Raw genomic sequence first — 14,786 nt, 5'->3', positions numbered from 1 at the left:
GATCTGAGGGCTCCATGGGGGTAATAGGTGTTTGACAGAGGTGGGGCAAAGGAGAGGTTAGTCAGCAGCTAAGTGAAGGACCAGTGTGGAGGGGCTTTTAGGATCCATTCACACCACAAAGTGTCTGTTCAGCACAGGTACACGCATGTCTGTGCACTAAAGTGCATTGGTGTGCTTCACTGTGTTGTGGTGTTTTAACGTGCACTTTTCTCCTCACTTCCAAACTTGCGCTGGCCTACTGTCTTTCCTGTGCGTTGAGGCATGTTGCTTTGCACTGACACGCTTTACCATGCATTGTCATGCTAAAAACAGTAGGGCTTACTCTAACTTTTTCTGCTGCAAACCAGCACATATCAAAGCAAAGTACAATTGTGAACTTCTCTAATTCACATAACCGCAGCTCATCTGGTGTGAATGGACCCTTGAAGTACATGGTCCTGACAAAGCAGCTTTGAAGGTCTGGAGAGGGGTTGAGCCAGATGTGGTGGTGAGGGACAATACACTTGAGCGGCAGCAGTGGAGGAATGATGTGCAGGGAGGGTCAGCAGATTGCAGTGGTGGTGTGGGACAGCGGCTAGTCAGAAGGCATTGTGAACCAAGGTGCAGTGAATGGATCCATTTTTCAGGGAGTTGCAGTGTAAGGTGTACTTACAAATGTTCACGGTAATTGGGCACTGGAATTAAAGTTGAAGCTTAGTTAAAAAGGTTGCAGATAGAGCGCCAGGGACATTACTTGCCTCTAAAGAAGTGTGTTCCTTGCCCTGCTGGCCTCAGCTTACTGTTGGCACTTTTCCACTGCAAGTACCGGCTCGTACCGGCTCGGCTCTACTCGGCCCTGCTTGGCCCGGTTTGCTTTTCCACTGCTGGTACCGCATGGTACGGTGTTGGAACGGTTCGGTACGGTACGGTATAGGTTTGCTTTTCCACTAAAGTAGTACTAAAGTTAAGTGGGTGGGATAACAACGGGGTGGGTGGGATTCTCTGACCAATCAGTGGCTAGTAGTGACTGCATGCAAAGGATTGTGGGATATGGTACTAGTTTGGTACCTGTTGGAACCACAATCGAGTAGGTACTGTTTTTTCAGAGCCGTACCGTACCGTTCGGTTCCATGCAATGGATAAGCAAACCTATACCGTACCGTACCGAACCGTTCCGACACTATACCATGCGGTACCAGCAGTGGAAAAGCACAAAACCGTGCTGAACCGTTATGTTTCCATGCAGTGGAAAAGCGCCATATGTAGATCTTCCCTCCACTGATGCTGGATAATCCACACAGTGGTGATCTTCTGATGCTGAGGGCATTAAGATCAGTGGCTGCGATTATAAAGCACCTACACCGTATCCTCCCCTTCCTCCTCTCTCATTGATTCACAGAACTTCTAGTATTCTTTCACAAAATGCAAAGTGCTCTGTGATTGGAGGAGGCTGATCCTGCCATCTACCTATCCTACTTTTAAAGAACTCTTTGCATTCTGGGAAAGAACACTACGAGTTCTATGACTGGGTGAGAAAGAAGGAAGGGGAGGACTAATGGCACCGATGCTTCGCAGTCACTGATCTTAAAGCCCAAGTTTAGTCAACAATTATTTAGTTACAAGTAATGTGATTTGTCCTTTGGGCTGATGGCTCCTGCTTTCATTGAAATCATCCATCCTCCGATTTCCCCCCCCCCCCCGCCCCCTGCAGCCATAATCCTCTGGTGTGGCAAGGGTTAATAGAGCTGAGGGACCTGTTGTGTGCATTTATCAGCCAAGGGTGCTGTCTATACCCACCCTTTCAACACTCATCTCCTCCCTTTATACACAGGTAGGACACCCAACCTTAGAAGTGCTTTTTTTTTCCTTCCAAAGCAAATACACTTTTGCACATTGGTACTGACTAGTATGCCAATGTTTTTCTTCTCCGTCAATCTTTCTCCATCAGTCAGCTAATGTCACCCCCGTGCTGAGGGAGAGAGGCAGAGAAGGGTCAAACAAGGATGCTGTGGAAGCAGCAAACATCCTCCTTATCAACTGATGACTTCATTGGTTGCTAGGATGCCAGTGTATAGAAAGTCATAATGGTGCATAATGAAAACCTGTGGCTTTGTGTAACTAAAATGCAGGCTTCATCCACATGCTGGCTTGTTTACAATTTTTGATACATTTTTGGGCATTTTGCCAAGGCACCCCTGAAGAAGCCTCAAGGCACCCTGGCTGAAAAAGGCTGAGCTATATTATAGCTTCTATGAATGATGAACTGCTTATGAATGGAGGACGGTTGGATAAATTAAAGGTCCACCTCGTCCATTGATAGGTCATGTCTCATTTATAGAAGCTGTAGACTTAGTCAGCACTCTTGATGAGTGCATACAACAGGTCCGCTCTATTAACTTCTGCCATACTGGAAGATTATGGGAGTGGGGGAATCGGAGGATGGATGATTTCAACGAAAGCAGGAGCCATCAGCACAGAGGACAAATTACATTGATTGTAAGTAATATCCCTTGTGCTGATTTTCCTTTGTTTGGACTAAACTTAGGTCTTCGTCCCTGGAAGATCACTCTTGTACCAAACCTCCCAACTTTCTTAAATGATGACGAGGGACACCTTCTAGCAGTATGTAAGCAAAGGACACATCCCTGCCATGCCCCCAGTAATACAGAATTCAAAGATAATATGCAGAAGATGATTGGCCTAACCACATGAGTGCTTTTTTGACACTATTTTTCCTTTTTTTATATTGGCTTTTCAAAATAACAAATGCAGTAATATGGAAGTTAAATAAAAAGTTTAGTGCAACATAACACTTTGGATAGTAAAGTCTTCACCAACCTAACCTGATCTTATCTTGTAATGCTAACAATTTACACAAACCAATTTTTACCTCTGCATGCCCAACAACTTCATGTCAAAAGGCTAGTAAAATTCAAATATTTCCATTTCTTGAACTTTTCTATTCTGCTGCACTGCTTGAAATTCCCACCTTATCTGATATAATTTTAATCAGCAGACTTTGACAGTTCTATTTTTGGGTTAATCTATATTGACATGCAAATTGCATTTAGCCCAGGTTCACACTGAGGCCGTTTTTAGAAATCATGCAAGTTCAACTGACTTCAGGGGCGATTTCACATCGTGGGTTCCTGCACAGATGTCTATGGAAAAAATGATCCCCCAAATCGCCAAAAGTAGTACAGAAATTACTTTTGGGAATGGATGCGGCGCCACAAGGTCGGCATTGCATCAATTCAGACGGTGCCATTGCCGCCAATTGGCTCCAATTTGACATGTCAAATTGCATGTCTAATCGGACCAATGTCAACGTGTGCTAAAGTTGTGTTGGGAAAAATACAGAAAAAGCATTTTTTTATTTCTAATGTTTCACGTATTGCATAACCAGTAATCTTACAAATTGGTCAGTATTTGTGAAGCTGGTAGGCATAAGGTTGGATGCTGCACAATTGTTAGTGGGGGAAGAAGCAGCACCTAAAAGACTTTAACCACTTCCAGGCCACCTGCCACAGTTTTATGTCGGTACTTGACGTTAAATACCGGTGTTATGGCAGCAGATAGCTGCCATAACCCTGGTATTTTCTTACAGGGTGGGCGGTCCTCTTTCACATAAAAGTGGTCCCAGCGGGGGATTTCCCGCAAGATCACTTTTATGGGTGACGAAAAGGGTGCCCCCCTCCTGCTGCTTCCTGGTCGTTTACCCCACTTAGCGGAGCCGTCAGTAGCGGGGAAAACAATCTGGTCTTCTCAGGTGCTGTGCAGGAAGTCGAGTGAGGGTAAGATGGCCCTCACTCGACTCTGTGGCCTTGGAGGACCAGAGCGACGTCATGCCTCGCTTCCTCCCAACAGCCTTGAAGGACCTTTTTTTTTTTTTTTTTTTTTTTTTTTTTTTTTTTTTTTTTTTTGCTTTTAAGTGTAAATGTGAGATCTAAGGGTCTTTTTGACCCCATATCCATATCTCACATTAATGAGGACCTGTCCTGCTTATTTCTATTACAAGGAATGTCTACATTCCCTGTAATAGGAATAAAAGTGATAAAAAAAAAAATACATTTTAAAGGGACAGTGTAAAAGGTAAAATAAATAATAAAAATGTAAAGCACCCTGTCCCTCCAAGCTTGCGCACAGAAGCGAACGCATATGCAAGTTGCGCCCACATATGTAAACATAAATAGTGTTTAAACCCCATATGCGAGGTATCGCCACGATTGTTAGAGCGAGAGGAATAATTATAGCCCTAGACCTCCTCAGTACCTCTAAACTGGTAGGCTGTAGAAAATTTTTTTTTACAGCTTTGCCTATGGAGATTTTTAAGTACCGATGTTTGTTACCATTCCACGAGTGTGCACAATTTTGAAGCATGACATGTTGGGTATCTCTTTACTCGGTGTAACATTATCTTTCACATTATAGAAAAATTAAGCTAACTTTACTGTTTTCTTATTTTTTAATTAACTGTATTTTTTTTAAAAAAAATGAAGTTTATAAGACCGCTGCGCAAATACGGTGTGACCTAGTATTGCAAAGATCTCCATTTTATTCTCTAGGGTCTCTGCTAAAAAAAAAAAAATATATATATATAATGTTTGGGGGTTCTAAGTAATTTTCTAGCAAAAAATACGGATTTTAACTTGTGTCAGAACAAGTGTCAGAAATAGGCCTGGTCCTTAAGTGGTTAAGAGGGGCTCCCATTGGGTGAGATATAACAAAATGAGTGCAGGAGGGTTAGGCTGGTCATACGCCCATAGATTTCTTTTATTCAGCCTGTAGGACACAATGGTGTGAATGGGCTTAAGAGATAATCCATCTTAAATTGACTGTTGGGTTGATACGTAACATAGAGGAGAGGCATAAACAAATCATGAAATAGCAGACAAAAAAATCACTGTGACAACAGTGGCAGAGGTATAAAAGAGCAGTCAAAGCAGCTTGCAAGCTTTCACAGGTGTGTTCATTAGAGAGCTCTTGGCATACACTGGGGCTGTAAGCCGTCCACGCGGTGGAGGTTGAAAAACTCCCTTCTCACATTTCCTCATGACTAACTCACGTAAAATGCTTAAAAGTTTTCCTTGATTATCTTTGCTTGAGCAGCCAATCTCTGCCTGGAAATGCCTATAAAGTCAAAACTCCAAATTTACAGGTCAAATTTAGATCTAAAAAAACGCTTTTTAGAACCACTGTGAGAGTAATCCTTGCCTGAAGGTCTAAATATGTTCTACAAATATGGCTTTAATTTTCTACACTTTTTTTTACAGAGCAAGTTTCAAAGGTCTCTCCACGTACACAGAGGAGAAAGGGCAAAGTTGATAACAAAACTGAGATAAATTAAGCTGTGAAAGATCTTTAATAGAAATATGCAGCAAATACAGAAGTTAGTTGCAGAAATATTAAAGACCAGCTTAAGTGACACATAGGACAATTAATGTCACCCTGTAAACTGTGTGTTTATATTAACCCATGCGCTGCATTGTTTTTATGAGCAATATAGTCTGTAAAGGGTGTTTGCAGCAATTTGTCCCATCTTCTTCCGCCATAGGTGTAACTCAGGTTCTGTGCTATGACTTGAGGAAATCTCTTCCAGTCTAGTGCAGTGGTAACCAAACTGCTGCCCTTTCCTCCCACTGACATTAACCATGGGGCATCATTTCTCCCACTGACACCAACGATGGAGCATTATTTCCTCCACTGACACCAACGATGGGACACTATTCTGCTCACTTGACACCAACAATGGGGCACTATTCCTCTCACTGACACCAATAATGGGGCACTATTCCTCTCACTGACACCAATAATGGGGCGCTATTCCACCCACTGACACCAATAATGGGACACTATTCCTCCACTGAATCCAATGATCGGGCACTATTCTGCTCACTGACACCAATAATGGGACACTATTCCTCCCACTGAATCCAATGATGGGGCACTATTCCTTCCACTGAATCCAATGATGGGGCACTATTCCTCCCACTGAATCCAATGATGGGGCACTAGTCCTTCCACTGAATCCAATGATGGGGCACTATTCCTCCCACTGAATCCAATGATGGGGCACTATTCCTCCCACTGAATCCAATGATGGGGCACTATTCCTTCCACTGAATCCAATGATGGGGCACTATTCCTTCCACTGAATGCAATGATGGGGCACTATTCCTCCAACTGAAACCGATGATGGGGCACTATTCCTCCCGCTGAATCCAATGATGGGGCACTATTCCTTCCACTGAATCCAATGATGGGGCACTATTCCTTCCACTGAATCCAATGATGGGGCACTATTCCTCCCACTGAAACCGATGATGGGGCACTATTCCTCCCACTGAAACCGATGATGGGGCACTATTCCTCCCGCTGAATCCGATGATGGGGCACTTCCTCCCACTGAATCCGATGATGGGGCAATATTCCTCCCACTGAATCCAATGATGGGGCACTATTCCTCCCACTGAATCCAATGATGGGGCACTATTCCTCCCACTGAATCTAATGATGGGGCACTATTCCTCCCACTGAATCTAATGATGGGGCACTATTCCTTCCACTGAATCTAATGATGGGGCACTATTCCTCCCACTGAATCTAATGATGGGGCACTATTCCTTCCACTGAATCTAATGATGGGGCACTATTCCTTCCACTGAATCTGATGGGGCACTATTCCTCCCTATGAATCCAATGATGGGGCACCATTCCTCCCAATGTATCCAACGATAGGGCATTGCTACCGATGCCAGGACATTTTCTACTTCCACTAGCCACAGTCTGGCCCCTGTAAAGTCTAAAGGATAGTAAACTGGCCCTTTGTTCGGAGACCCCTGGGCAAGTGAAAGGACACAAATTGCCAGGTGATGGGGAGATAGATTTCTGCAGAGGCAGTCTGAAATGTGTTGGAAAACTTTAGTTTCAGGACCTTTCGTTTTGATTTTTGAATCGATAGTAAGGTCAAATTGACATTTGTTTTTCACTGCATTAATGAGGTGCATAAAGGAAATATTTTTTTCAAACAAATTTCTAACAGTAAATGTGGTTTTTGTTTGGGAAAATATCAAACAAAAATTTTAGGAACTTTTGAACAACCTTTGAATGTAGTGTATGGCCAACTGTAAACAAGTTTAATGCATCACCCGTTTAGCGAGTGTGCGCGTTCTGTTACACAAAGCGATCTACAGGTACATCGTCTTGCATAACGGAGCTGACCTGCTGCAGTAAAACTATGGCAGCTGATCGGCAAGTGGTTAAAAAGTGACAGTCAGTGATAGGACCCTAGTACATTCAAGGTCAGCGGGAAAAATTCTTCTTATGTTAGTGGCCAGTGGGGAGAATGTCCCTTTCAGATAGCTTTAAAGATCATTGGTGTGAGTGGTAGCTTATCCTAGACACAGAAATTGGTCCTTGCTTAAGGACACTCTAGCAACCTCTTTAGGTACGCTAGGGTTCCAGAGAGCCCTTGTTAATAAAGGCTGACCTAGATACATAAATGCTTCATATTGGTATTGCACTAGTTGGTCCTGTTGACCTATTGTTAGGCCAGCTAATGCTATTTAATCCTTTTGCTGTTGCCTCATTAACTATTATAGAAGGGCATTAAAATGCCATAAACAAGCTCGCAGCTGTGAGCTTTTCTTTTTTTTTCAGCAGCATACCTTCTATCTGACATGAATTTTAAGGCAAACCCCACACCAAAATTGTCGGGGAGGGGGGGATCCCACACCAAAAAAAAATGCATATCGACCCTTATCCAAGCATGCAGGCCAAGAAAGGGGATTGACAAGCAAGCAGATGACCACCAGGCATGCCAGGCCACATGCCCTCAACATGGGGGACCCCTCATTGCAAAGCAACTTGTCCTTATGTTAAAGACATGGGCGTCCGCAGAACTTTTTTCAGGGGTGGGCATCATTTTAAGGTCTCTGATGCTCCACTCCTTTTCGAAAATGTCATAAAGGCGACGTAATTTATTTTTAAAGCGTTTGTTAACCTACAAAAAAGAAAAAATATTGATCCTGTTCTCTTAAGGAATGTTATACGGCACAGTGCTTGTGCTGTGTAATTTGGCCCCTTCAATCACCTAAAATACAAGGCTGATCCTGGCTGGCTATGTCCTCCCCTCTGTAAACTGACCACGGTATACCATGGCTGCTAAGCCCTGACACTGTGGTCAGTTTACGTGCCTCCATCATCCGCAGCTCTCCTGTCCTCTCTCCCCCCTCCCTCCCTGCCTGTCTGCTCCTGTGTCAGTGCTCCCCTCCCCTCCTGCTGCTGTAGTTTCATTTAAAGTTTCATATCCAGTCCAGTCTACAGTCTAACAACCATGTGTGTCCTGAATCTGTGTTTAATAAAAATATGCCGTTTTTTTACCAGTTTTCAGAGTGCCTATTGCCTCTCCTCCTCCCCTCCCGTCTGATGTCAGCAGGGAATCCTTAGCCCTGCCCACTGTGGGAAGCTATCGGACAAGGAGAGTAGAGAGTCAACGGGTCACATGAGCAGCGATCGGCGCTCTGAAAATTGACACAGACACAGGTGCACGGGCATACAGGGTTATTAAACAGACCAGACAGGATGGTATAAAGTGGCTTAACAGCTACTTTAAAGGGGAAGTTGAGATTCCGGGGGGATGCCCATGGTTAATGAGGATAAGGGCCTCTTCCCCACAGCACTGGCCCATCGATTCTGGTGGTGCAGGGGATGACTTATTAGAATCTGGATGCCCCCCTTAACAAGGGAGACCCCAAATTCCAGGAACCCCCTATGTGATTGAGTACGGGGGATCAAAAATACACCAAGTTGCACTGCAGATGCAATACAAAATCGCACTGAAAATCGGATCAAAATGGCACTGCAATAATGTGAACCTAGCCAAAGAGTACCTATTAGTGGGACAATGACCTAGCATAGGGGGCTTGTCAATTCCCTTGTGAAAGAAATGTTAAATGAAAAAAGTAATATAAAAAAAAAAGATATACAAAATGAAAAAAAACAAAAATCCCCCCACCCCCATGTACACAATTACACATGTAGAATACACACATGTATGTATATAAGTGAAAGGAATCATTCTAGAGTCATCATTTAGGCCTCATGCACACATGCATTTTTTTTGCAGCTTAAATACGCCCTTCCATGTTATTTTATGGCCTCATGCACACATAGGCTTTTAGGAGCTGTAAGTGGCATAGACATTTTTAAGCTGCAAAAAAAACCCAGGGCCAGCACGTTCTGGAACAGCAGCGCTCGGCTGTAAAAACGCCTTGACGCGCCTAAATGCGCGTTAACGCTATATACAGCCTTAAGCCGCGTCAAGAATTTTTAAGCTGTAGTAGTTGGATTTCAGAGTGGAAAATAGAAATGAGCAGAGAGAGGCTGCTAAACGCTAACGCTGCTAAACATGGCTAAACGCACATTAACGTCAATGCAAAACGCTTCTAAAAGCACGTTTTTACAGCTACTTTTTCCTGGTGTCAGAACTGGCTGTGCAGCTCATTTTTACAAATGCCTTGTGTGCACGAGGCCTTAAGCTTACAAGCTACAAAGGTTTTTTAAAATGTTTGAGTTTTAGTTTTTTTTCTCCTTTTGAGGCCTCTGGACATATTTACAGTTGATTCTAGGAGCGTCTGTCATATTTTTTCCTGTCTCTAAATACCCCTCCATGTTAGCCTATCCATGCACACATACTGTAGGCCTTTAGCAGCATTTATTGGCAGGAGCTTTTAGACCGCATTCACATTGATCCGACTTGTCAGCCTGACAAGTCGCGGTCCGTCACGCTCCCATTGTGTAGTACAGGAGCCATTCTAATAGGAGCGACACAAGTCACTCCGACTTAGAAAAAGAGTCCTGTACTACTTCGGGGCGACTTGCATAGACATTCATTTTATGAAGTCCTTGCAAGCCACTCAGAAGTCGCGCTGCACGCGACTTCACAGGTCGCCCCCTAAGTCGGAGCGACGTAGTGTGAACCGAGCCTCAGAGGCTGGAAAAAAGAAAAACTGCCAGTGCACCTGGGAGCAACAGAGTAAAGCTGGATACACGCTATACAACTTTTGTTGGTAGATTTTCTTTAGATTTACCTTCAACTATGTAGTATAAGGGCCTGCCTGATTGCATACAAGATGAAAGTGTTTAGGTTTGACCTCATATTATATGGTTTTGGTAAATCTAAAGGAAAAAATCGAAAGAGAATTGTATAGTGTGTATCCAGCTTTATGTACACATAGCCTATTATGACCGCTGGCCACAGGAAAATGCAAAGCGCTGCAAAATCGCGCCAAAAAATTAACCACAATTTTGCCACGTTTTGTTGCTGGTGGTCAAAACATTTCTATCCTGAACGCGATTCTTCAGCGATCAGGAGAGGATGGTTGGACCTCCCCTAACTGCAGCAGCTCCTAGCTGTAGCGTACATAAAGCCTAAAGCTTTTACAAGCTTTTAGGAGCTTTTAGAGGCATCAAGGCTCTTGGGCGTTAATGCATTTCATTGGCCAGAATAAATAATGAGTCTAATGTCTCATGAGCTGCATAAATAAGAGTTGGGGAGCTTCAACCTCCCTTCTCCTAAACGCGGAGGAATCGTGTTCAGGATAGGAACATTTTGACCGCCAGCCGCCCGCAATTTTGCGTTTTCCAGCGGTGAAAGTATGCTATGTGTATATAAAGCCTTAGACACTTTTACAAGCGCCAGGTGCTTATTCTGCAAAAAACGCTGCTGGCTTCTAGGAGAGTTAAAGAAAATGTCCTGTGTGCATGAGGCCTGACAATTATAGGTATAGTACTTTTTGGCAAGTGTACGTAATTGAGTTCTGACATTTGCTATATATATGTCTATATATACCTTGGCCCATACAGTGGGTGGAGGCATTTGTTTATCCATTCAGAGCAGCTTGAAGCTGCACGGAGTCTGCATGTTTTTGTCAGTGAAGATGAAATGGATGTAGAGATTCACCTGCAGCTCCAATTTTGACAGGTACATGGACCCGGATGCAGTGTTTTGGAGTTTCAAGTTACATTTTTATGTAAAAACTGTGTATGTTTGCAGGGGAAAAAAAACAAAATCGACAATAGGGGACATTTATTAACAAAGTTGCAATGTACACTGCTCAATAAAAAATTAAAGGAATCCTTTTAATAGCATAGCATCAAGTCAAGTAAACTCCTGGTATATTGATCTGGTCAGTAAGGTAGCAGAGGGGGTTGTTAATCAGTTTCAGCTGCTTTGATGTTAATGAAATTAACAGGTGAACTAGATGGGCAACAATAAGGGAACCTCCAAAAATGGAATAGTTTTACAGGTGGAGGCCACTGATTTTTTTTTTTTCCTTATCTTTTCTGACTGTTTTTCACTGGTTTTGCATTTGGCTTGGGTCAGTGTCTCTACTGGTAGCATAAGGCAATAACTGGACCATATAGAGGTTGCACAGGCACTCTTCCAGGATGGCACATCAATACGTGCCATTGCCAGAAGGTTAGCTGTGTCTCCCAGCACAATCTCAAGAGCATGGAGGAGATTCCAGGAGACAGGAGCATGGAGGAGATTCCAGGAGACAGGCAGTTACTTTAGGAGAGCTGGACAGGGCTGTAGAAGGTCCTTAACCCATCAGCCGGACCAGTATCAGCTCCTTTGTGAAAGGAGAAACAGGATGAGCGCTGCCAGAGTCCTACAAAATGACCTCCAGCAGGCCACTGGTATGAATGTCTGTCTCTAACCAAACAATCAGAAACCGACTTCATAAGGGTGGCCTGAGGGCCCGACATCCTCTAGTGGGCCCTGTGCTCACTTTCCGGCACCATGGTGCTCGATTTACCATTGAACATCAGAATTTTCAGGTCCGCCACTGGCTCCTTGTGCTTTGCACAGATGAGAGAAGGTTCGCTCTGAGAACCTTGGTAGATGTGAAAGGGTCTGGAGAAGCCATGGAGAATGTTATGCTGCCTGTAACATTGTTTGGTAGTTGGTCTGGGAAGGCATATCAATGGAGGGATGCACAGACCCCTACAGGCTGCACATAGGCACCCTGACTGCCATTAGCTATCGGGATGAAATCCTTGGACCCATTGTCAGACCCTACACAGGTTCAGTGGGTCCTGGGTTCCTCCTGGTGCACCACAATACCTGGCCTTATGTGGCAAGGATATGCAGCCAGTTCCTGGAGGATTAAAGAATTGATACCATTGAATGGCCCCCAAGCTTGCCTGACCTAAATCTAATAGAACACCTCTGGCACATTGTTTCGGTCCATCCGATACCGCCAGCAGGGCCGGTGCTAGACTATTTTACGCCCCAGGCAAGACCAGCTATTTGCGCCCCCCCCCCCCCCCCCCCAAAAAAAAAAAAAAAAAAAAAGGGAAGGGGTTAAAAACTCCTCTGTCATACCCAGTGACCCTGATCCGATGGTTCCTCCATGTTATGCTTTCATACCCAGTGACCCCCCCCCCCCCCCCATATTCCTCCATGTCACACTCGGGGACACTTATGTCCCTCCGTGTCACACCCAGGGACTTTGATGTTTTTCCATGTCACACCCTTGGACCCCAATATTCCTCCATGTCATGCTGTCATACCCACTGACCCTGATGTTCCTCCATGTCACACCCAGGGACCCCCGTGTTCCTCCATGTCATGCTGTCATACTCAGTGACCCCAATGTTCCTCTATGTCAGACCCTGATGTTTTTCCATGTAACAGTTGGGGACCCTGATGTTCCTCCAAGTCACACCTGGGGACCCTGATGTTCCTCCGTGTCACACTTGGGGACCCCAGTCCCCCAGGGCACACCCAGGGACCCCAATTCCTCATGGCACACCTGGTGACCCTGAACTCCTGTTACACCCGGTGACCCCTATCCTCCATGTCACACCTGGTGACTCTGATTCCCCATGGCACGCCTGGTGACCCTGATTCCCTTTCATACCAGTGATGCTCCATGTAACACCCAGGGACCCCGATCCCCTGATCTGGGGACACTAACTGGGCGGTATGAAGAGAGTGGCCCCCACTCTGCCCTCCTTCACAGTGATCCTGCTGATTCCTTCTCCCAGGACGCTCCTCTCCTGGACCACAGTCCTCATCACAGCTCCAACCGGCTCCTGGTGGAGGGAAAAGCAGCAGTCAGAGAGCTCCGCATGTCCTTCATCACCAACCTCCTCAGACCATTCCGGTGCCTCCAGTGTCGAGCTCCGACTCAGGTTCAGCTCTCCTCCGCTCCCTGCTTAATACCAACCCAGGGAAATAAACGGCTGCCTACCAGCTCAGTGCAGAGAGTAACTTCCTGCCTGGGGTTAAGGCCGCTCAGCTCCTGCTGAAGAGGATCATCGTGCAGGCAGCACTCTGGTGGGCTCCATTCCTGCCTCTTGAGGCCCCTCCAACAGTGGTGGAAAGCCAGGGCCTGATAGTTCCGCCACTGCCCAAGACACCTGGCATCTTTCTCTGTCCCTTCTTCCTCCCCTACTGCCACCTCTCCCCTCAGCTCACAATAATCATTCATGATGGAGAGAGAGTGCCGACTCCTGGCTGCGCCCCTAGGTGGCAATGCACCCTAGGCGGCTGCCTAGTTTGCCTAGTGGAAGCACCACCACCAGGTTGCACCTCAGTCTGTTCAGGAGCTCAGTGATGCCCTGGTCCAGATCTGGGAGGAAATACCCCAGGACACCATCCGTCATCCAATTAGGAACATGCCCCGATGTTGTCAGGCATGCATACAAGCATGGGGGGGTCTGCAAAAGGTGCAGGAGCACACATCAGCCCTGGAGGGTTGCGTTAGTAAATTAGGGGACATGGTACACTTTCTCAATACTAACAACAGATGGCCCATATGAAACCTATGGGTGACATCTACGGTCCCTAGCATTGCCAGCCATTAGCAGAGCGGTCTCCCTTGCAGCTGGTGCTGGCTGAGAGAAGATCATGTGACTGGGCTGCAAATTGGTAAGTATATACCTCCTTTTTTTTTTTTTCCTTTAACACAGGTTAGTTAGCATGGATGTTAGGAGAGGGGGAGCAATAATAAGATTAGTTAGCTTTATCCTGGAATTCTAGTTTAACTAGACTGTCAGTCAGTCAGTCAGCAACTTTGTTGCTAAATGTCCCCTAACGTTTACAAACTAGAATTATTCTAGGGCAGAATAGACGGGCAGGTTTTCAAAGATCTGCCCTGTAAAAAGATGCCACAGAGGCAGGTGTGTGTGTGTGTGTGTAACACGTGACACCCCTCGTAGAACTTCATGGAGTACAGAAATTATCTTATTTTTTTTTTTTTGTAAAATCTTTAACAAAGTTGCAGTTTCAAATCGTCTTTCACTAATTGATAGGATATGCTGCACATGTGTTCTTAATGTTTGTGGGCCACCTCCCAATGAGATCATGCATTACAGTTTTTAGAAGAATCACTGTGAGTGTGATGAAATAACCTATAACAAATGTTAAGATTGTAGTTTCATATGCACTGTATTTTTTGCAATTTGTATGAATATGTTACTTGATGTTTCAAAATATGCATATCTCTCTAGACATTGGTCAACTGGGAGGGTGACAAGCTGGTGTGTATACAGAAAGGAGAGAAGGAAGGCCGAGGATGGACGCAGTGGGTGGAAGGAGACGAATTACACTTGGTATGAAACCTTTTGTATTGCAGTAACAAAATGACAGATGCCTTTGGTTTCTTTTTATATCCTAAATCACATATGTCAAACACAAGGCCCGCAGGCTGAATGCGGCCCTCCAGGCCCTTTTATGTGGCCCTCACATTTGTTTTCAGCTGAAACCTGGTGGAATCTCTCACAGATCACTACCT

The 14,786-nt window shown here is 44.9% G+C and overlaps 1 protein-coding gene across 1 annotated transcript in view; it reads left to right on the top strand.

Moving 5' to 3' along the window:
• The window catches only part of RBP1 (retinol binding protein 1), a 51,958-nt gene that overhangs the window by 25,484 nt on the left and 11,688 nt on the right, over positions 1–14,786 (top strand). The window contains exon 3 of the mRNA XM_082251871.1: positions 14,503–14,604. Coding sequence (XP_082107997.1) covers positions 14,503–14,604 — 102 coding nt within the window. The remainder of the gene's footprint in view (positions 1–14,502; positions 14,605–14,786) is intronic.

Source organism: Pelophylax lessonae (genome assembly GCF_965119305.1).
Source record: "Pelophylax lessonae genome assembly, chromosome: 3".
NCBI lineage: Eukaryota > Metazoa > Chordata > Amphibia > Anura > Ranidae > Pelophylax > Pelophylax lessonae.
Note: the sequence above shows the minus strand (reverse complement) of the source record. Positions and strands in the feature narration are given on the sequence as shown.